Source organism: Uloborus diversus, chromosome 1 (assembly GCF_026930045.1).
Source record: "Uloborus diversus isolate 005 chromosome 1, Udiv.v.3.1, whole genome shotgun sequence".
NCBI lineage: Eukaryota > Metazoa > Arthropoda > Arachnida > Araneae > Uloboridae > Uloborus > Uloborus diversus.
This window is the reverse complement of record NC_072731.1, coordinates 51998197-52021982: the sequence shown is the minus strand read 5'-3', so window position 1 is coordinate 52021982 and position 23786 is coordinate 51998197. Positions and strand designations below refer to the sequence as shown.

The window sequence follows — 23786 nt, the reverse complement described above, 5'->3', positions numbered from 1 at the left end:
AATGGTAATGATGGTAATGAACAAAGACAAGGTTATACTTAGTTAGAAAATAATCAAACGAAGCACATAATAAAAATAGAGTTAATTTAAGTTTATCCAATCATTTGGGAAAAAAAATAGGATTTGATTAATAATACAAACATTATATTTACTATCATGGTCCTAATCCTGATATATATGATAATACTCAAATTATATTTTTAATTAGTTTAAAAATTACTCATAAAATTAAGTGTGACTACAAAAATAACTCAATTAAAAAGTTGACAGGGAAATTTTCATAAGATTGATGTAGAAACAATTGCAGTAGCAAGAACGCGTCATGAGTAGTGAATGGTGTCTTGGTCAAAAAGCTTTGATACCACAAAAGACGTCAGAGGAAAAAGGGGGAAAGACATAGAAAGTCTCTGAAAAACCAGTTAGAGCAAAATAACACCTGTAAGAAGATATAGGTACGTCAAAAATGTAAATATGAGAGATGCTTTTTTTTTAACTTGAAAAGATTTGAAAAATTCCTTTTTTGGAGAAAATTTGATAATTTCATGCTTGTTGCGGCACCCCTTAAACTTTTCCGATTGAGCTAATATTTTGAACACATCATTTTTTTGTCCATTGGAACAAAATAGGGGGTTGGGAGCTAACTTTTTCGAAAGTTGAAAAATAAGGGCCACCCTAATATATATATATATATATATATATATATATATATATATATATATATATATATATATATATATATATATATATATATATATATATATATATATATATATATATATATATATATATATATCTGTGTGTGTGTGTATCTAATTTGAATTCTGACACTTTGAATTCGAATTATGTTTTTCGCAATCACGAGTTGCGACAGGACCCTACTCATTGGAGGCTATTGTTTCTAGAAACGGCTCACATGTCCTCCCAAGCCTGCCGCTCCTCCTAGGCGGTTACGTGTGTGTATGTGTGTAAGGACTTGTTTGTGTGTAGACGTGTGTGTATGTAGGAGTGTGTGTATGGGGGGCAGGACGTGGACGTCACCGCATGGGAGGAGGAGGGGATTCCGGTGGACAGTGCTGCTAGTGGAGGCTATGACCAGAGGAGCAGCTCCCAGTGCTGCAGAGGCCCCTGGTCCAATCTGAAAAAGTAACCGGACATAAGAACGGTCAAATGAAAGCAATAAGCAATCGTGATTGCTCAAAAAAAAAAAAAGAAAGAAAAAAGAACGTAATACTGATGGCTAAGTTTCTGAGCTGTATGTATTACGGAGCTGCTGCTATTAAAAAAAATTATACCTATTTCAGGCGTAACGGTGAATGCTGTGCATCCTGGGGCGGTTAGGACTAACGTCTTTTCTGGCAGAAATGGATTATTGGTTGCTTTATCGAAACTTGGCTTTCTTTTTCTTGGAAAGGTAATGAATTCCGATTTTATAAAGCGATGTTAATGTCTGAGAAGCGTCTAACCTTTAGTTTACTCAATTATATATTCATATGAAGCTCGGTATATTAACCTCCCATATTTGGAGAGGGCGCTGTGTGAGTTGTGGTGGGGATATGGTGGTAGAAGTGATATCCACAAATTGCAATGTATGTGCCATTTGCAGCAGTAGCCAATGCCATGGTGTGGTGAACATCATAGTGTTGTGGAAGAGCATATTCGAAATACTTAATTTTCTTACATTAATTTTTCTTACACTTCTATCAGAAAATCGCTGGCCAGCTGCATGTTTAAATGTTAAACACTTTGAAGATTCCTGGATTAACGCTCTCAATGACTGCTTCATTTTTCAGCGTTGTAACAGTCTGAGGTCGACCAGGTGTTTTTTTTTTTTGCCAGTGCAGAACCTGTGACTCTAAAGTTTGACACTCAAGCATCATTTTTTTTCTATCTACAACAGGATCATGTCATCCTAACTGAAACCGAACGTGAAATTCTTGCTAAGTAGTAATCAAAAAACCACCGCTTCGAATATGCTCCTCCAAAACACATGACGATGCTTACCTGATTGCCATGTCATTGCTACAGGGGCGAGCTGAGAGGTAGAAAAGGGACATCTGTTGACCCGGGCCCGAGCCTGAAGGGGTCCGAGATTTTTAAAATGCGACGTAGGGGCAAACAATATGGAGGGTCCCCATAAAAGTCATTTGCGCCAGGCCCCAAAATTTCTGTGCACGCCCCTGATTGCTACTGCTGCAAATGGCACATATACTGCTACCACAGTGGAGGTTAATATGCTGGACCCTGTAGATCGAAAGTGCTGTAGTAGGGGAAACATACACTATATGACCAAAAGCACTGGGACACTTTGAAAATAATACATTTTACTGATTTCTCGAGAAATAGATCAATTGCTCTGTAATTTTTTTTTTTTTTTTTTTTTGCATAAAAGGTATACTTCTGCTGTCACTTTCCAATAAAAATTGTGTATACTATTCATTTAGGACACCAGTAACAAATTAGGAAAACAAAAATAGGTTTCTGATCATCCTTCATTGTAAACAGCTGGGAATAAGCTATAAATTTCAGAAATACGTTAGCGAACTATCAAGAATTTATTTTTATAATTTCGCGAAAGTATTTGTTATACGCACGGAGATATAAGCAGCATTTCTTTCAAAAATACACATTTTACTTGAAGGTTTTTGACTCATAAAATGCAGAGGTTTTATGAACCGTTATTTAACTTTCAGAATATTTGACAGAATACAAGAGAAACATAGTAATAAAATTTGAAACTAAAAGATTGAACATTTAATGAAATATGAACGTTTAAAGCAATTAATTTGACACTGCGCATGTGCCAAAGATGGCAATTTATAACTTTCACTGTCCAAAGTAGACATAGATCTCGCAACTCATAAAAAAATTCTACTTGGATATCTTTAAAATAAAAAAATTTATCAACGATCTACTTAACCGAAAGTGTTGCCAGTTTGCGAACGACCCCTTACCTTCAGCGCCTTTTCAAGAATTATTGAAATTCGACTCATTAGATCGCTGATAACTTTTTAGATTTTAAAGATATCAAAGTGGAATTTTTTTTATGCGTTGCGGGACCTATCTGGCCTTTGTATTATGAAGATTACAAATTGCTATCTTTCGCGCATGCGCAGTGAAAAATCAATTGCTTTAAACGTTCGTATTGCATCAATTTTCAAGATTTTAACTTCAAATTTTATTATTATGTTTTTTTTTTTTTTTTTTGTATGATATAAAATATTCTGAAAGTTTATTAACATTTGACGGAAATCTCTGCATGTTATGAGCCAAAAACTATCAAAAAAAGAATTTGTATTATTGAAAGAAATGCTTATATCTCTGTAGGTATAGGAGATACTTTCACGAAAATATAAAAATAAAGTCTAAATAGTTCGTCAACTTATTTCAGAAATTTATAGCTTATTTCCAGCTATTTACAATGAAGGTTAATGAAAAACCTTTTTTGTTTCCTCAATTTGTTGCGGATCTTCTAAATGAATAGTAGACTTAATTTTTTATTGGAAAATGACAGCTGAAGTATACCCTTTATTTGAAAAAAAAATTACAGAGTAATTGGCCTTTTATTTCTCGAGAGATACGTAAAAATGTGAATTTTTGAAAGTGTCCCAATACTTTTGGTCATATAGTGTATTTGAAACTCACCTCGAGGTTTGAGGAGTTCCACCAAAAGAAAAGGTGGTGTGGATGTAAATTGCATTACATTTGCTTTATTTTTACAACTACTGGTACCCGCACGGCTTTGCCCGAAGTAAATGTTGTGAACAGCATTGCCACCCATATATTATTCACGTTCATGGTAATGATCAAATACTAAAACATTTGACGCCAGAAAAGCACGTCGGAGTTTTAATCATACTTATAAGCTGTTTTTCCACTTAAAATACACCTCAACTGTTTTTGCCTAACGTATTTCGCATTCTTATAAAATATTTACCTCTGCAAAATATGTTTCTCCAACATACGAAGGAATCCTGCAAGCTTGAATGTGAGCAAAAATGTGTAAGAAGCTCAAAATAATGTGCAAAAACGTTAAATTTGTTTCAATTCATCATCACAAGCAGATCATGATTTTTTCTCTTTTCCATTGCCATTTTTTCCCCTTCGAGTAGTTCCTTGTTCCTTTTAGAGCAGTGGTCCTTAACATTTTTATACCTGCGTGCCACACCTTACACTAGAAGATGAATGTCGCCAGAACACATATAAAATTAAAATCTTTTTAATTATTTTAATATAATATGGGGGAACACGGCACAGGAAAGAAAATTAATTACGGCGCAAGAGAATTGTTACTATCATTACTATACGCTTAATTGTAATGTTGCGAAGTTTCTGTTTTTTTTAGAAGTTTTTGATATTTGGTTTCAAATTTGCAACAATCACTCGTAATTTTGAAAGAAACTGGTCGGTTATTTTGTCACATGTATGGCAGACTCAGCTTTATGGACCACGTATGGCCCGAGGGTCGTAAGTTGGACATATCTGTCTTAGAGCATTGAGGCAAGCTAGTTGACATTGAGAGAGGCAGTTTCTATGTTACAGAGTGACTCAAAAATAATAATGCGTCTCATAAGGCTACCGAATTTGAGAATATTGGACCTAGAGCTGTCTGGTGGTGGAACTTGAATGAAATAGAGAGTTGTAATGTTTCAACTCATGGCCGCTAGATGTCACTGGCGTGTTACCGTATGTGTCCCACTTTTTATTTATTATTTACTAGTGGCACCCGCACGGCTTTGCCCGTAATAGAAAAATTAAAGGGTCTTTTGGTTTGCCTGTACATTTACAAATAATGTATGGTGAATTTTCTTGCCAATTGGCTTGTACCCATGTCACGGCTCCACGTTATGATAATTTCGTATCTCGCCAATTGGCTTGTGCCCATGTTACAGTTCCACGTTATGATAATTTCGTAATATACACGTCCATCTTATGATAATTGGGTTCTTAAAATTGGAATAGAAAAAGAACCACATCGAATTTTCGAAAAATCGCTTCGAGGTGCACATCCCCATGCTACAAACTAACTTTGTGCCATATTTCATGAAAATCGACCGAACGGTCTTGGCGCTATGCGCGTCACAGATATCCTGACAGAGAGAGAGACTTTCAGCTTTATTATTAGTAAAGATTGTCAAAATGGAAATCAAGCGAGAGATGGTTTAGCACCTTATGATTCCCTACGCTTAGCTCAACAGACATAACCTCATGTGAATTTTTTCTTTTAGGGGTATGTAAAGGATACTGTGTTTCCTTTACTTGCCCCACCCCCTTCACTTGCTAATTTGACGAAATGCAAAATGGGATCACTATAGCAATCGCTTTAATGATTTTAGGACATGCTACACAAAGCGCATGGCAAAGGTTTTGAGTACAGGTGCGATATCGTTCAGGCGACCGGAGGAGGAGACATAGAACATCTTTGGAATAGTATCCCCTCGTTAAATCGCCCCTCGTTATATCGCTTATTCGGATATATCACACATTTTCTTTGTCTCCCGAAAAATTATATTAAAATGGGATGATGTGCGCATCACATGACTTCCTTTTACTACTATTTAATGTCATTGCCTCATTACTAGCAATTTTAATGTGATTCAATATTTTACTCTCTAAACATCACCAACAATGGTCAAATTGTAACCAAATTAAAAAAAAAAAAATCGCCAAACTTGTCGCCAAGTTGGCAATATAACTTGGCGACCAAAAGACTGGCGAAATATCGCTAAGTGTCCAACAAATTATAACACCATTTGAGTTTACATCGAAATTAAAAATGATTTCCCCCAAAAAGGGGCAAAAGACCCTCTTAGGAACATCCGAATGCAACCAAAAGGAAAGCGGTGCACAACTAGGACCCACTAGGATTCTACGTACCAAATTTTAACTTTCTAGGACATACCGTTTTTGAGTTATGCGAGATACATACACACATACGCACATCGCACATACATGCGTACATACGGATGTCACGAGAAAATTCGTTGTAATTAACTCGGGGGTCGTCAAAATGGATATTTCGGGTGTCTGTACGTTTCTAGGCATATATCCACGTGCGGTCGGGTCGGAAAAAAAAAAACTCAACATTCATTCGGGGTTGAAAAAATGGAAATTAAGGCCGATCGTTGAGTGAAATTTTTTTCGCGAATACAATACTTCGTTTTTTGTAAAAGGAAGTTAAAAAAAAGGCTGTTTTAACATTTGACATCACAGAAAAAAATGATATATTTATATAGAAAGTATTTTTTTTTTTTTTTCGTTGTCTTGTGCCAGCTAGGCTGGAAATTTAGAATGCGCTGCTTCACTTTTCCAACTGTACCGTAATTTGGGGTGAAGTCCGACTTCCACAGTACACACATGCCGTAAAGACCCGTTTATAGGATAGTCAACCATTCACAGCACAACAACACATTCACACACAGAAGAGAGAAAGCACATTCATGCCAGAACCGGGATTCGAACCCGGGACCTCCCTATCGCATTCAGACTTCTCTGACCACTAGAGAGGGTGGGCGGCACTATTTTCTTCTTTTTGTAATAAATGAACAAAACTGGCGAATTTTTCAAAAACTTAATTTGTTGCAGTTTAAATTGCAACTTTCAATTTGTATTGTAAGAGCAAAATTGATCGACAAATTTTCTTGTGTTTTTATTCAGAAAATCGTCCACGTATGATAGTAATGTAATATTTTTGTAGTTGAACATGTCATTAAATTTTACGTTAATTGAATTGTTACTTTTTATGGCCGCGGCTATATCGCTCTTTTGGATATATCGTGTTTTTTTGTTGTCTCCCAAGAAGCACGATATATCGAGGGGTTACTAATTTCAGAATGCACACAGAAATATAAAATCTCTTTTAAATCATTTTTTTACGTTTGGAACCTCAGCATTCTTGTCACAGTCCTGTGAAGAAGCAGTGGCAAATCTTGGACCAGGTCCTGATTAAGACATGCGCCAAGCGGGCCCTCTAGTCTAAGGGCTCCCATTTCTTTTCGAAGTTATTTGTAATGCAATTTTCATTTTTGGTTTAAATATAAATTACTAAAAGGAAAATAGTTGTTAAAAAGCTTTTTTTTTTAAATTTTCTTACATTTCTCAATTATTTGAGTCAGTGAGAAGCAAAGGGATGTAAGTTAACTGTTTAAAGATTCGAGAAAAACGCGTTTAAATTTGAGATTTATGGTAGACTGTCACTGAAATCTTTTTCTAAATCATGAGCAGCTCCCACCAGGGTTACTAGTATTACAAGTATTGTGCATTCATGAGGAGAAGACACTTCGGCACGCCTTCCCGAAAGCAGAGCTAATTTTAGCGCGGGGGTGATCGCTACCGCTTGCGATTGAGACAACCCTAACTTTGGCGGGCACTTAAATTTGCGAAAATTTCTTTGTGTTCTTTCCTTTCGTTTCTAGCTTCGCGTAATTGTCGTCTACGGGGAATCTTTACCTTTTAAACTGAAAATTTCAGAACTATAAACATTGTATTTACAAAAAAGAAAAAAAGGTATTTTGTTTTCCAAATGAAACATTTCTATTAAGGATAGGCTTTCTGAATTTTGAACGATATCCTTTTAAACACTTACGTCCTATATTCGAAATTGCAAGTGCGCTGATAAAAAAAAGGGGGGGGGGAGGACAGAAAAATTTCATTGCCACACAGACTGTGGCATTGAAATACTTAAGGGTTGCGTTCTTTTTGAAGACTTAGTACATCTCTCTCCATCTCCCTCTCTCTTTTCTTGAGGGAGGGGGGAGATGACTCAGAAGCTCTCAGGGACTGGGTCTTTGATGCTTCTGTATGGATTGTACAAAATTTCAGTTCAATTAGAGTGGATATACAATCAGTAGATCTACAGTAGCAGTTATTTTTAAAAAATGCTGAAAACATTATTCGAACAAAAGTCCCTCCCCCCCAAACACACACACAAAAAAAAAAAAAAAAAAAAACCTGGTTGAACCAAAGGCGGGGACTGGCCAGTTGTTCCAGAAAGGATTTACATGTGAGAAATAAAAGTAAATGAGAAAAAAAAAATCAATCTGAAATATATTAATGCAATTGATTATTAAAATCAAGATTATTTCTCTATGTATAGTATGAATGTTAATGTTTAGAAATATGTAATAATTTTCGGTGCGTTATAAAAAGTGACTTTGATTGGAATACTGTTTTAAAATTATAGGTTCATCGGTAGGGCCGTTTTAAAAGATGACGAGTACTCCCAGGGCGAGTATTTGCCAGCGCGGGAGGGGGGGGGGCGGCCAATTAACTTCGTTTCTATGAACAGAAGGGGGTAGAAACGAAGTTAGTTATAACACTTCAGTACAACAGTAGCTTAACGTCCACTTGCTATAACGAACGCTTTTATTTGAACCAAAATGTGTGAAGTCACATTTCTTGTAATTCCCTCCTTCCCCCTTGAGACTAACTATCAGAAGTTCATGAAAACCGAACCCTCCCTCCCTACCCCTTTCAAGCGTAACATCATTTGTGAACGGCTCCTTAGATTTGCTCTAAGTCACCAACATCGCACTAACAATTGTTTTAAGGGAAAAGACCGGCTCCCCCTCCCCCTGGATAGCGCAAGTCACAATATTTTTAAGATCATGTATGTTTTTAACAAAGAATCATTTTGCATCCCGGCAAGGAAAGTGACACAATTCAAAATTTGGAAAACCGCACCGGCTACTGATTTAAATTCTAAATTTAATGCTCTTTCTCGACACAAAATTCTCAAAGTTAGCTCACTTAAATGGTGCGAGGGGGGGGGGGGAGCAATGTGCGATACGTTGAACAATTGAATAGGTTGACTATAGCAACGTTTCTTGCTAAAAATTACGCCTTTTACATTCAGAGTCAAGGACGGATCCAGAGAGTATTCAAGGAGGGGGCGATTGATTTCACACTTTTTCCCTTTTATAAATTCGCAAACCTCCGCTCCCCCCCCCTTCCAAACACCATGAAAGATCGTCTCATTTCAGTTATCTTGGGAGGGGGGGATTTTTTTTCTACAAAATTGCAGAGGAGTGTACCAAATCACATCCCTTACCTTAACGCCATCAAAGGTGTCCCATAATAGTTTCTCTTTTTTTGGGGGGGGGGGGGGGGAGGGGACTTCAATTTTCGAAACTTTCCTGAGAAGAGCCCTTGCACCCTATAACCCTATTGAATATCACTAAAATCGTCTAAAATTGAGTTTTTGGAACTTTGAAATACTTCCTATATAAAGTTCGGATCCCTATCTCTTAAGTGTTAAGATATGTGAAACAATTTCATTTTCCAGACAGCTCAAGCTTCGTAAAACTATTGAAGATTGGCTAAAACAATTTTCAACTTCAGTATCAAAAATATGCCGTGGAAGCGTTCTGCATCTCGACTCAAGGAAGGGGCGATCGCCCTTAGCGCCCCTCCCTTATATCCGTCCTTGTTCAGAGCTGTATTAGAATACGGGCAACAAATTTTTGCCTATTTTATGATCCCCACACGTAACGCTGTTCCGTAAAAGTACGAAAGGAACTGAATTACTTTTAGAGTAATCGAAAAAATTAAAAAAAAAAAAGCATGTATTTTTTCGTATTTACAAAAATAAATAGGTCAAAACAGTAACATAAAACGTTGTTTCAGGCACTCATTCAATTATTCTGTAGATAACCATATTGGCATGTGAAAAGCTTTAACTTTTGTTTTGTTCCTTTTTTCATTTCTGAAGAATAAAAGTTATATTGAAAAAAAAAATAGTACTAAAGTACTGAAATGTGTCACACAGAGTGCAACTTACCTACTGTGACTTCCAAAATTATTCGTACGCTTTAAATGTATGTGGTTAAAAATGAAGTGCTTAGAAATTGAAATAGTAGTTCAATAACTTTTTATACTGTCTCTATATTACATCAACCCGACATTTTTTACAAAATATTCACTGTTTGAAATAGGCCAAAAACGAGGTGACATAGAAATATTTTCAGAAAAATTCGAAATTAAAGTTGTCGTCTGTCGTTTTCTTTTTTTTATTATTTTTTCAATGCAGTGGTTAAAAGATTGTTTGGTATTAATTTTTGCTTGTTTACTTCAAAAATTCCACGAATTATTTTCAAAATGGGTCGAATTCGCAAAGTAACAACAAATGCAATTCGAAAATGAATTAATTCTTCATTATATGCGAAGTAAAACAGTTCGAAACATTGCAAAAGTAGTTCATTTATCCCATACTACGTGTAATACTTAAAAAAACAATTTTAAAGAAGAAAATTGGATGGAAAATAAGGTGAGAAATGGTTGACCAGCAAAGTTAACAAAATGCGATCAGAGATTTATAATTAGAAAATGCGTTAAAACCCACGTTTGAGTTCTGTGAAAGTTTCAGCATAATAGAATGAAACATTTTCGTTCCAATTTCACCTGTAACTCTTCACCGTGTTTGCAGAAAATGTTTAGTTAGTGCGAAAAACAGAAAGTTTAGGATTTCCTTTGCAAAATCAATGATAAATTAATCCGAAACGTATAGAAATGCACTGCAAATCTTAACAAATGTAGCACACCTTTTCTTCGAGAGAGAAGGTGGGAGGTGATTTCTTAGAAAATTATAGAACACTCGTCTTCTTCCATTGCGATAACGATGGCCAACTGGCAACCTTTCTCAGTGTTGGTCTGAAGCCTCATCCCCAAAAGACGCATATAGAATCTTCCGATACTACGTGTTGGGGGCGTGGCCAAGTCTCAACTTCTGAAAAACGGACAATAGTTATCAGAATAATGAAAACACTTGAGATTTCTAAAGAATTTTTTATTAGTATTGTGTAGGACGACCTTAGGCATGTAGTACAGCTTGTATTCGCCTAGAAATCAATTACTAAAAGTGTTGAATATTGTTCGGCGAATTTCTGTACCATTCTTCATGACGATATATTTGTAAGCTCTGGAAGAGATGCTGGCGGGGGATATCTATGCCGTATCGATTGCTCTAAAATAGAGAATAACGGTTCAATTATTTTAAGGTCAAGTTACAGTGGTGGCCAAGGCAGATGTTTTAACTTCATCCTCGTGTTCATCAAACCAAGATTAAGAGCCATTGTCTGTAAGAATCAGGCAGTTTAAAGCATTTGTGATTGTTGACATTTTTAATTTTTTTTATTTTCACATATGTTGTTCCTTATCATAAATGTAATGTAAATCCGAAATTTGAGCTTTGTCTGACTCACCGTTTTTGAGAAAACAATTTTTTTTTGTTTAGGGGGCGTGGCACATTTTTGCCGGTTTTTCAATTTTGCAGATTTTAATGTGCTTGTTGCTTGAAGCTCCCTTATAAATGACATGGATTTTTCAATTCCATATTACTATATGGTCTTGTTAGATACAGTTACAGCTGTCAAATCGGTGACACTACGAGGGCGACGCCCACAAACTCCGTTTAAAAATGACCGAAAATGAATTTTTTTCTATGTTCAAGGCCAATTTTCTCAAAGCGCCTTCACGATGACACCAACATTTTTAGATTATTTTCTAGCCACACTTACATACATCAAAACTATGTATCAAAATCGGTGTCACTATAAGGGCGCCAGAAGATATTGGAACTTTTATTCAATAAATTTCACAAAAACACAAATATTTAAAATCTAACTACAACTGTCGCCCTCATAGCAGAGATTTGATACTAAATTTGGTTGATAATCAACATGTTTGTCTAACATTTGCACTAAAAAAATCGGTGTAACTCCTATTATTTTTGGAAATATAATCGTTCCAAGTTAGTACGTTATGGCGGTTTTTTTATATTTATTTATTTAATATTTTCACACCCATATTTTTTTTTTTTTTTTTTGAACATATTTATTTTTAATTTAAAACAAAGAAGTGTACCTTATAACATAAACAGCTTTGGACAGCAAGAGAGTCTTTTGCTTAAACAGAAAATGCCCGTTTTGATATAGGTACCAGGTGGATCTATTGTGCATAACATATCTAGACTATTATACCAATACTCGTCTTGTTTTTCCGATCAAACAAATTTATTTATTCCAATTGATCTTGACATGCATTTGACCTAAACTTGCAAATGGTCAACTTCTGCTATTTTTCTGGGATACCATGTTTTCCTATGTTTTAGTGCTACAAAATTAGCAGTTTTCAATAAGAGATGACCGTCTTTGGGTCATTCCATGTCAAGTGATCCAAAATTTGGGAAATTTTTTTCCTCACCCTTTTGTATTCCTTTGAAATTTGGCTCATCGATTGTACCCTTTGAGGTAATCAAAAGTCCAAATTTTTAGATTTTTATCTCTATTATTTTTTTATTTATGACACTTTGAATTTTCTAAAAACCCGCTTTTTTTAATGGATGCTTGAACATAAAATGGACGATAACTCAGCATCAAATATAGATAGAAAGATTTGGTAAAAAGCATTTTAAAGTACATTAGTTGCTGCTTAATAGGATATGCAACATGACTAATTTCAAAAAAAATTAAATTAAAAAAAAATGAAATTTAAATTTTAAATTTAAATTTCTCAAAAAAGGTATAATGAATTTTTTTAAAAAAATTCTCAAAAATTTGTGTGTATTTTATTTTCATTTGTGCAAAGTTTCAAGTTGGGATCTCAATGGGATCATATTTTTATGAATTTTTAAATAAAATTTGACTTATGAAATAATGACATTTTTCAGATTCCAACTAGTTAAATATGGGGTTCTCTCACTGGGGATGGTCTACTAAGTAGTAATTGATCATAACTATGCTTGAAATGAGCTGACGTGAATTTGTAAATTGGCAAGAACACCCCCCCCCCGCACCACCACTTTTATTTATTTTATTTATTTATTTTTTTCAAAACTATTTTCAAAATGTAAAAAATAAATAAATGAATAAAAAACCAAAATGAATAGTAAACTTATTAAAAATTGGTAAATATTCTTCTTTAAAGTAAGAAAAAGACCCCTTCCCCCGGGCCACCACTTTTATTATTTTTTTCCAAAACTATTTTTAAAATGTAAAAAATAAATAAATAAATAGAATAAAACAAAATGAATAGAAAACATATTAAAAGTTGGTAAATGTTCTTCTTTAAAGCAAGACAAAGTACATTACCCCCCCCCCTCACATTCACTCACACATACGATTAACACTATACTAGTATCACGCTTCACCTGATGCTTTTTTTTTTCAGACCAAGTGTTTCTTTTTCAGTCCGAAATTCACAAAGTGTACTTGATTATTTCACTATCTGATAAGGAAAGTTATGATTCATTTCGTACCTTACCTCTGCACCAACTTTCAAATTTGGATGGAGGAAAGAAATAGTTTTCCCCAAGATCACAGCAAAATAGGAGTGTTTCCCCCCGTGTTGTTTCATTCTTTTTACACCAAACTAAAAATAAACCAGTATCAGGTCATATGTCCGTCCACATAAAACTGTCTTTCAACAACATTTGGAGTGCAGCTGTTTTTTCTTTTCTTTAATGCTAGTTTTCTTTTAATTTCACTTGTAAACGAGAGCAATGCAGCGAGATCTATTTATACATATATTAAAAGCAGTTATATATCAAATAAATTTTGCTAATTTGAGCATAACCTTCCATGTTATTATGTTTCATTCCAGATTGCCCCCCTCCCCCTACCGTCTCACTTTCCGAAAGAAAAAAAAGCTGCAAATGAGTTCAGTTTTTCTGACTTTTATTTTTTATGACCCCCCCCCATTTATAAGCTTTAGTCACTACTGATGTTTAGCAGCGTGCGTCCCAGTTTATTATGGTTATAACTCTTACGTGCCGGCTTTTTTTTAAATACAGTTTTGAAAAAAAAAAAAAAAAAAGATAAAAAGTGGTTGTGTGGCGGAGGGGGGGGGGGGGTACTAATCTACAAAGTCATGTCAGTTCATTTCGAGCATAGTCATGATCAATTACTACTTACTAGACCATCCCCAGTAAAAGAACCCCATATTTAACTAGTTAGAATCTGAAAAATGTCATTATTTCGTAAGTCAAATTTTATTTAAAAATTCATAAAAATATGATCCCATTGAGATCCCAACTTGAAATTTGCACAAATGAAGATAAAATACACACAAATTTTTGAGAATTTTTTTTAAAAAATTCATTATACCTTTTCTGAGAAATATAAATTTAAAATTTAAATTTCATTTTTTTAAAATTAATTTTTTTTTGAAATTAGACACGTTGCATATCCCATTAAACAGCAACTAATGTACTTTAAAATGCTTTTTACCAAATCTTTCTATCTATATTTGGTGCTGAGTTATCGTCCATTTTATGTTCAAGCATCCATGAAAAAAAGCGGGTTTTTCGAAAAATCAAAGTGTCATAAATAAAAAAATAATAGAGATAAAAATCTAAAAATTTGGACTTTTGATTACCTCAAAGGGTACAATCGATGAGCCAAATTTCAAAGAAATACAAAAAGGTGAGGGAAAAAACTTTGGATCACTTGACATGGAATGACCCCTTTCTGAAATTGGTTTGATTTGATTCTTAATGTTTTCTTCGTTTTGGTTTACGTTATCCTCAAATTCAGTTTCAGATTCTGAATGTTCGCTTTCTTCAATATTCTCATTTGATGTATTGAGAATGCATTCGTTTTTTTGTTTCTTCCATCGAAAAAAAAGGGATAGGATTTGTTTCATAGTACAATACTCTGAAGCAACGAACAGTTTTTTCCCCTTTACGAACTGCATTTCTCATCTAGTGTGCAACTTGACAGGGATGTTGTTTTTTCCCAATATTTTCACCAATCGTAAATTGTTCTTATAAATACTCCTTCTTTTTGAAGTGAACTTGAACGGAGCTCGTAAAGATAGAGCCCATCCAATTTCATTAAATTGAACTTTTGGCAATGCAGGGGTATTTATTAGTTGAAAATTTGAAGCATTTATATAAGATGTTTGTAAGAGCTTCTCTCTATACATCTTTCGTATAAAATCCATTTGCAAGTTGAGGTCAAATGTATGTCAAGAACAATTGGAATAAATAGATTTGTTTGGCCGAAAAAACAAGATGAGTATCGGTCTGATAATCTAGACATATTATGCACAATACATCCGCCTATACCTATATCAAAACGGGCATTTTCTATTCAAGAAAAAGACGCTCTTACTGCCCAAAGCTATTTATGTTAAAAGATACACATTTTTGTATTAAACTAAAAATAAATATGTTCAAAAGAACTATCTGGGGGTAAAAAGATTAAATAAATAAATATTAAAAAACGCCATAACGTACTAACTTCGAACGATTATATTTCCAAAAATAATAGGAGTGACACCGATTATTTTGTGCAAATGTTAGACAAACATGTTGGTTATCAACCAAATTTAGTATCAGATCTCTGCTATGAGGGCGACAGTTGTAGTTAGATTTTAAATATTTGTGTTTTTGTGAAATTTATTGAATAGAAGTTCCAATATCTTCTGGCGCCCTTATAGTGACACCGATTTTGATACATATTTTTGATGTATGTAAGTGTGGCTAGAAAATAATCTAAAAATGTTGGTATCATCATGAAGGCACTTTGAGAAAATTGGCCTTGAACATAGAAAAAAATTCATTTTCGGTCATTTTTAAACGGAGTTTGTGGGCGTCGCCCTCGTAGTGTCACCGATTTGACAGCTGTAACAGTATCTAACAAGACCATATAGTAATATGGAATAGAAAAATCCATGTCATTATAAGGGCGCTTCAAGAAACAAGCACATTAAAATCTGCAAATTTGAAAAACCGGCAAAAATGTGAAACGCCCCCTAAACAAAAAAAAAAATGTTTTCTCAAAAACGGTGAGTCAGACAAAGCTCAAATTTCGGATTTACATTACATTCATGATAAGGAACAACATATGTGAAAATAAAAAAAAATTAAAAATGTCAACAATCACAACCTGCCTGATCCTTACAGACAATGGCTCTTAAACAAGTCCCGCTGCATGGATAGGTGCATTATCAGCTTGCGAAATTCCATCTCCTACAGGCAACAAAGTTTGCATCATAGGATGGATCTGGTCAGCTAAAATGTCTCCATTCTGCTCCCCAGTGATCCTCCTTTCTTATGGTTACAACTGGTCTAGCGAAAAACCACGACATAGCTTCCTATATCGTGACAGATCCTCCTTCATGCTTGACAGTTGGAAAGAGAGAATGACGATCATATGCTTGTGTTGGTGTCCTCCAAACTTGTACCTGTCCTGTAGTAGGGAAAAGTAAAAAACGATTTGTCACTTCCACTCATCAATAAACCGGAATTTGTGAGTGTGGCACCACTGTTGTAAACGACGTTTAGCATTAACATCTGTGACAAGTGTTTTGGTAATCGCTATTGTACCAAAATGTTCTGTTTCTAAAGGTGCCTTCTAACTGTAATCACTCATACTGGTAAATCCAGATGGCGATTGAGTTCTGTTTTAATTTTTTTGATGCTGTTGTTCGCTGTTTATACGTTAAAACCCGCTTCAACACCCGTCGGTTTCTCTCACTGAGCTTCTCTTTCCGCCCTCTATTTCGCTTTGCCGAGTTTGTCTTACTAAGCTGTGTGTATGCTGTTATGACTTTAGGTACTCTACCTCTACAAAAGCCAAAATGTTGAGACGTTTCAGTTACCCTTGCTCCAACTAGAAGCGCTCCAACAATTTGGCCTCTTTTAAAATTTGAGAGGTCCGACATTTCACGTGTTTGAAAAAAAAATCCAAGACTTTCAGAACTTTAATTAAGTCACCATATACTTCCAGAACATATACATTGCTATTTATAAAAAAAAGAAAAAAACCCTGACATCTAGTTTTATTCTTTATTACTTACGAAGCGCACGCAAAAATGTCACTTTTATTCACAGGTGTTTCTATTATTTTGATAACTACCGTGTCTCTTGCAGAAAGACAGAGAAGAGGTCCACCTTCCATTTGTACTGGTTATCTCCAAATTTTTAATTTTGCCACTTGCATCCCTTTGCTTCTCACTGCCTCATTTGTAGTTTGAATTAAGCATTCCGTGAATTTGCACAGTAAAATTCCTTATAGTTCTAGCCGCCAGGACTGCTAGAGTAACTGCTGTCTTTTCTTTGCCTCGCTGCCTTTTTTTTCGATACTTTTCTTCCCAGTTCTCCAAAGTTTAGCGAAAGGTACGGTTTTTGAGAAAACGTCCTGCTACATGTCAAAGTTTCAAATCGTCCTGGTGTCACATGGGTATGCCCCAGACAACATACTACACTGGTGTGCAAAAATTAAGGACGAAGTCGAAAAATTAGCATATCAGCTGAACGAAGAGGCAGAGCGGACAGAAAGACCAATCAGGAGATTAAGTAAGGTGATGTACGGTAGCACATGCGCAGATATGCAGGCACACGTAATGGGGGAGTGTCTGAGTAGTATAAAGCATGTTGTCGGTGTAAGATCAGTATTTCTGGCAAAGAGATTGCACGCCGTATAGCTGTTAAAATCACACCGAGTTGCTGCCTCAGCGAGAAATGGCGAATAATCAATCTGTTAGACGACATCTGGATGCTTTTACCCGAGGTCGAATCATTGTGAAGTTGGAGGAAGGCCGCAGTGTGACAAGTGTGGCTGCAGAGTTCGGAATTGCTCACAGCATCGTTTCACGACTTTGGAGACAGTTTCAAACTACAGGAACAGCTATCCGGGGGTTCAGTAGTGGTCGTCCACGAGGAACCACACCCGCAGATGACCGGTATATTGTCTTACAGGCCAGAAGAAACAGGCGGCAGACAGCGGGAGAACTCGCTAGACACACAATACAGGCGACTGGAAGACTGATATCGCGTTTTACCGTGGCCAGAAGACTGCACGGTGGTGGTCTGTTTGTACGACGCCCTATACGGTGTGTACCTCTAACGCCTGCTCATCGGAGAAGGCGTTCTCTGTGGTGCCGAGAACACTGGAATTGGAGAGACAATGAATGGGGACGAGTACTCTTTACAAATGAGAGCAGATTCAGTCTGAGTAGCGATTCTCATCGCATACTCATCTGGAGAGAGCGGGGAAGCCACAATCATCCCTCGAACATCATTGAAAGGGACAGGTATGGAGATCGCGGTGTTCTCGTTTGGGGAGGCATCATGCTTGGTAGTCGTACAGACCTTCACATCTTCGACAGATTCTTCTTCCATATGTGCGTCTTTTTAGAGGCGCTATGGGTCTGCAGTTCCTTTTCATGGACGACAATGCACCATGTCATCGCACAGTAGCTGCCGAACAGCTCTTAGAGAGTGAGGATATTGAATGTATGGATTGGCCGGCACGATCTCTGGATCCCATCCCAACGAGCATGTATGGGATTTTCTAGGCAGACGCTTGACAGCTCGTACCTTACCACCAGTAACGATTCGGGAGCTTCGATTGGCGCTGCAAGACGAATGGGCAGCAATGCCTCAACAACTCATTGACACCCTCATTCTCAGCATGGGCAGACGCTGTGAAACCTGCCTAGCAGTCGGGGAGGTCATATCCCCTACTAAAGACCGGATGTTTCTTGCTGGACACCCATCACAGGGATGTTTCGGCCTTCAGTCACATTGCGCTCCATGCTACTTTTTCAATAAAGCTTCTTTTTATCCCTCTGATTTCTCTTTTAGTAAGTGTTGCTTACATTTCACATGTCCTTACGTATTGGGGATCTTACGGTATTAAATGTGTTGATTTGGAAAGCTTTTGTACAAAGTTATATTGAAAAAACTGTCTCGTCCTTAATTTTTTCACACCAGTGTATGTCTGGTTCAGTATACCAAGTTGTTCTGAGCAAAGAAAAAGGTGTTCGCTTATACTAACAGCCGAACTGCGGAAGCAAAAGAAGTAATCATACGCGGGCTTTTAGAAAACCATCAGATTTTACTATGCTTTTTTTTTGTGAAAACCTGATGGACAAGAATCAATCCGCTTGCTTCAGCTGACCTTGAACCTTTGTTCACAGGTGTGAATGTTTCTCCTTCTGCCTATAGCGTTCAGCCTAACTGTATGAAACATTGCCAGAAACCGGGCGACAGGCAAGTAGAAAAACCATTCGGAAAATGTAAACGGCTTTCGGTGAGGATTTTCAAACACATTTCACGTATTTGTTTTCTAAATTGCTTTCGGAACGTCAGACTCCTGTGGTTCAACCTCCTTACTCTCCTGTAATGGCCCCCTTTGACTTCTCGCTGTTTCATAAACTCAAGAGGTGATTAAAAAGAATGACATTTCCGACAAGTGAGAACATTATGGTGTCAACGACAGACGCGCTAAACACCATTCCGAAATAGGACTGCTCATAATACTTCCAAAAATGGCAGCACTGCTGGGAAAAGTACCGAATCCCAAAGAGACTACTCTGAGGGTTTTTACGTTCCAACGCTACAGGTTTTTTTTTCCTTCGGCAAAAAGGTCGAATACTTATCCATACATTACTTTTGTACTGATTTTTATTCCTTAATTTCTCAACATGTTTCTTAGCAGAAAAATTTACATGAAATGATGCAAATATTTATTTTTTCTTAAGAAAAAAATTATCCGTTCATCTTTTTTTTTTTTCGCCTTCTAGTCTTCTGCAGAAGGTGCGCAAACAACTATCCACGCCGCCGTTCACCCTAATCTGGAGAGAACTACTGGGAAGTACTTTGGCGACTGCAAAGAGGAGAAATTGCAAGGTATAGCGTCTAGCAGGGCGATGGCAAGGCGATTGTTTGAAAACAGCGAGAAGATCGTCGGTTTGACATTTCAGGGAGGGACTATATAGTAAGTGATTTTGACTGAAAAGTCTTGTACCTTTACCCTGGAAATGCTGGAGATAATTTGAAACTGTATCAAAACGACATGGATTTAAGCGAGTCAAAATTTAATCCTCTTATATATAATAGCCGATGATCGAGTAACCCGCGTGTTTCAACAATGAAACTCGCGCCCCGGCATGATAATTTGATAATATGTTTTGGTAACGTTTAACATGCAGGGAAAGCTTTATCGTGACAAGGCTGAACTCGATCCGGCAACTTAACTGTTTTATTGGTAAGAATGTGTCATTTCAGGGAGATGAAGAAACGAAAAAGTGGTCAACAATAACCGCTACCTACTGGAGTTTAGGGTTAATTCACTGGAGTTACGGTTACAGTTTCAATTATCAAAATATCACCAAACAGGCAATGACTTCGTTCAAATGTAGAAGCAATTTTTGCCCGTCATACCTTGATGGGCGACATTCTAGTATTTAATTCAAAAATTTAAAGAAAACATATGTATGGTGCAAAGAAAAGCTTTTACACTGTTAACACGAATCTAGAAAAGCCTTTTGAAGACTTCGTGGAAGGTATTGTGCATTCACGAGGAGAAGGTACTTAGCCATGCCCTCCCAGAGCTAATTTTATCGCGGGGGTGATAGCCGCCGCTTGCAATTGATACAACCCGAACTTTGGCGTGCATTTAAATTTGCGAAAATGTCTTGGTGTTCTTTCCTTCCGTTTCCCGCTTCGCTTAATTGTCGTCTCCGGCGAATCTTTACTTTTTAAACTGAAAATTTCAGAACTATAAAAATTGTATGTACAGAAAGAAAAAAAAAGAACCGTAAGGTATTTTGCAGTACGAATGAAATATTTCTATTAAGGAAATTTCCCTCAGAAGGAAATTTCTGTAAGGAAATTACAGGAATTTCCTTCTGAACTTTGTATGATATAATTTTTAACAATAACGTCCTAAATTCTAAATTGCAAGTGTGATCATGAAAAAAAGTAGGGGGGGGGGGGGGTCATGAACTTTTGCGGACAATTTCATTGGCTCACAGACTGTGGCATTGAAATATTGGAATGCTTGAGGGTTGTGTTCTTTTTGAAACCTTAGTATCTCTTTCCTTCTCCCTCTTTTTTTTCTTGGAGGGGGGGGGGGGGGTGACTCAACAGCTCTTAGGTGTTGGGTGTTTGGTACATCTGTATAGACTATGTACAATATTTCAGATCGTATAGAGTGGATATACAGTCAGTAGACCTAAAGTAGCAGTCATAAGTTTTGAAAAAATGCTGAAAACAATATTTGAACAAAAGCTGCCCCCCCCCCCCCGAAAAACCTAGTTGAACCAAAGACGGGGAATATCTAATTGTTCTAGAAATGATTTACACGTGAGAAATAAAAGTAAATGAGAAAACAATAAAAAATCAATCTTAAATATATCAATGCAATTGACAATTAAAATCAAGATTATTTCTCTAAATATTGCATGAATGTTAATGTTTAGAAATATGTAATAATCTACGATGTGTTATAAAAAGTGACTATAGATTGAATACTGTTTTAAAATTATAAGTTCATCGATTGAGATGACGACCCCCCTCTTCCTTGCGAGTATTTTCCAGCGCGGGGGGGTGCTGACCAACTTCATTTTTGGGGGGGGGGGGGGTCCTCCCCGATTTTAAACGTCCAAAATCGCTAATATTCACTTTTGTTTAGAACACGATTTCTTAAAGTTTATATTTACGTTTCTTCGGTGACACGTGTCATCATGCATTTGAACGTTTTGCTGTAATTGTTCAGCTATCTTTCAGCTTCTACTTTTGGTTTACGATACTTATTTCTGTTTCCTCACTAGTATAAAATACAAAGCATATTGAGCCGAAATTTAGAGCTATTTTTGGTATAAAAACGATTTATGAATGCATTAAAAGCAATATCCACGAATAATACAACATTACAAATTATCGCCGTCGTTTTTCGTTTTTAAAAATTGATAAATCAAAAAAGAGGAAAAGAATCAAGAAATCTGTCGCAAATATTAGTAAAATTGTGAAAAACATATCAAATATCGCACACGCTACGTTTTGATTCGGAAACAAAAACCTGGAAAGGTACCGAGCATTCCAAATACGGGGTCCCATACACAGTATTTCTAGTTGGAAAAACACAAATTAAAATAAATCGTTACAGTTCTAGAATAAAAACATGATCGGAAAAAAAAACAACATAATTATATTCACAAAAATGAACTATAGGAGAAGGGGGAGGGGGCAACTTGGGACATGGCCCACCTTTTGACACCAAACACCATACATTTCAGCTTCAATTTTGTAACAGAAATTAGTTTTCTTAGGATATCATGGATGATAGGAGTGTCTACTATATAGTGTACTTTTGAATTTTTGACATACAAATCAGAGCATGTTGGAATTAAAATATGTCCTTTCATAATAGTTTAAAGGTTAAAAAAAGTATTGTACTGCTAAGCCTAACTTTTAAAAAGTTCATATAGTATAATAACAGCCTAAGTGTGGCAGGTTGGGACACTGTCCCACCAGTGTACGAAACAGAAAAGCATAAATTAAATTTGATGAATGGTTTAAATGAACTAAAATTGAGAAGAGGGCTACAGTTCTTTTAACAGTAGCAGAAAATGCTCTTATTGATATAAGATTTCAATTAGAGAGGCTGCTGAAACATATGGATTGAGCAAAAGAACTCTGAAGACACTATATAAGTAAATTTAAAAAGAATATGGAACCTAATGAACTTTTTAGGCTGTAAGTTTGTAAATAAAGATTTTTTAATCAATTAGGAATAGTATATTTCTTATCCATTTACGTTTTATCTAGTGTCAAAAGTTACCCCACCTAGTGGGGCAGGTTGGGACGTTGTAATGACTTTTTAATTTTTATTACGAAAATTTAATTTGATGAAATAATGGAGTAAAGTAATATTTAATTGTAGCAAAAATGTCTATATTTCATGAACGGGTTTTTTTCCCTCCAGGTTTTACTTTCAGCGATATAGTCTAAGACTGAAGTAAATTGTTTGATAATGTTCACTTCTATTCCATGATGCGTTTCTACAACAATTGGTTTTCTGTTCATATTAATGAAGAATCAATACAAAATACAGGGACGTTGAAAGAGAACAATTTCTACAGATTTTAAGTGAGAATCTCTGCAACACACATTTTTTTTCAAGAAAATAAAAAATAATTATTAAATAAAAACAAAAAACCCGACTGCTTAACTCCCCCCCCCCAAAAAAATAATAGTAAAAAAATCTAAGCCCAGTAGTTCAGAATGTTATGTACTACTGAATAATTACAGCATTGAAATAGTTTTATAATCGATACACTAGTATTAATATAATAGTTTTATAATATAATAGTATTAATATAATTAATATAAACACTAGTATTAATATATATACAAGATACACTAGTATATATATATAGCAGAACCCGCACGACGTTGCTCGTGCTAAGAATTTAAAGGAAGTCCGTTGAATAAAAAATCCCCCCCCCCCTTTCTGGTGTGAAATGATCATTTTCTTCAACTAAAATGCGTACACACCTTTTCGAAAAAACCTATTAAAGTCTCATCAGATTTAAAACTCTTCGCAAAAACACATAAATAGATAGCCACTCGAGGGCTTTAGCGGCGACCAGCTGGTTCGTCTTTCTATGCAAGCAGCCCCAAAGGAGGGGGGAGGGAGGTGTATTCTCAGTGCCCATTTTATCGGAAAAGCCCGTTCACTTTTAAGCAAATGCTTTAATTTTTCAATGTCGGGATGGGGTGGGGGAGGGAGAATAATCGCCGTAAATACGGGCCAATCTATCTCTTACTGACCATGTACCTATGTCGACCTCTAATTATCTGTCCATCTATCTATACGATCTATGCATATCTACCTCTGATGGTAATTAACAATCTTTTTCTTTGTATATAGAACAAAGATCATGCAAAAAACCGCGAGTTTTTTTATATAAAAAAAGTTTTTTTTTATAAAAAAAAAACTATTGCGTATTATTGATAGCTTTTTTTTCTGAAGAAGGCGAAATAGTTTTACTATTGCATA

General features: G+C 35.9%; 1 protein-coding gene across 1 annotated transcript in view; it reads left to right on the top strand.

The window, feature by feature from the left end:
* Positions 1–23786, top strand: part of LOC129229599 (retinol dehydrogenase 12-like) — a 504643-nt gene that overhangs the window by 31812 nt on the left and 449045 nt on the right. Inside the window, exons 6-7 of the mRNA XM_054863939.1 lie at positions 1302–1411; positions 19525–19718. Coding sequence (XP_054719914.1) covers positions 1302–1411; positions 19525–19718 — 304 coding nt within the window. The remainder of the gene's footprint in view (positions 1–1301; positions 1412–19524; positions 19719–23786) is intronic.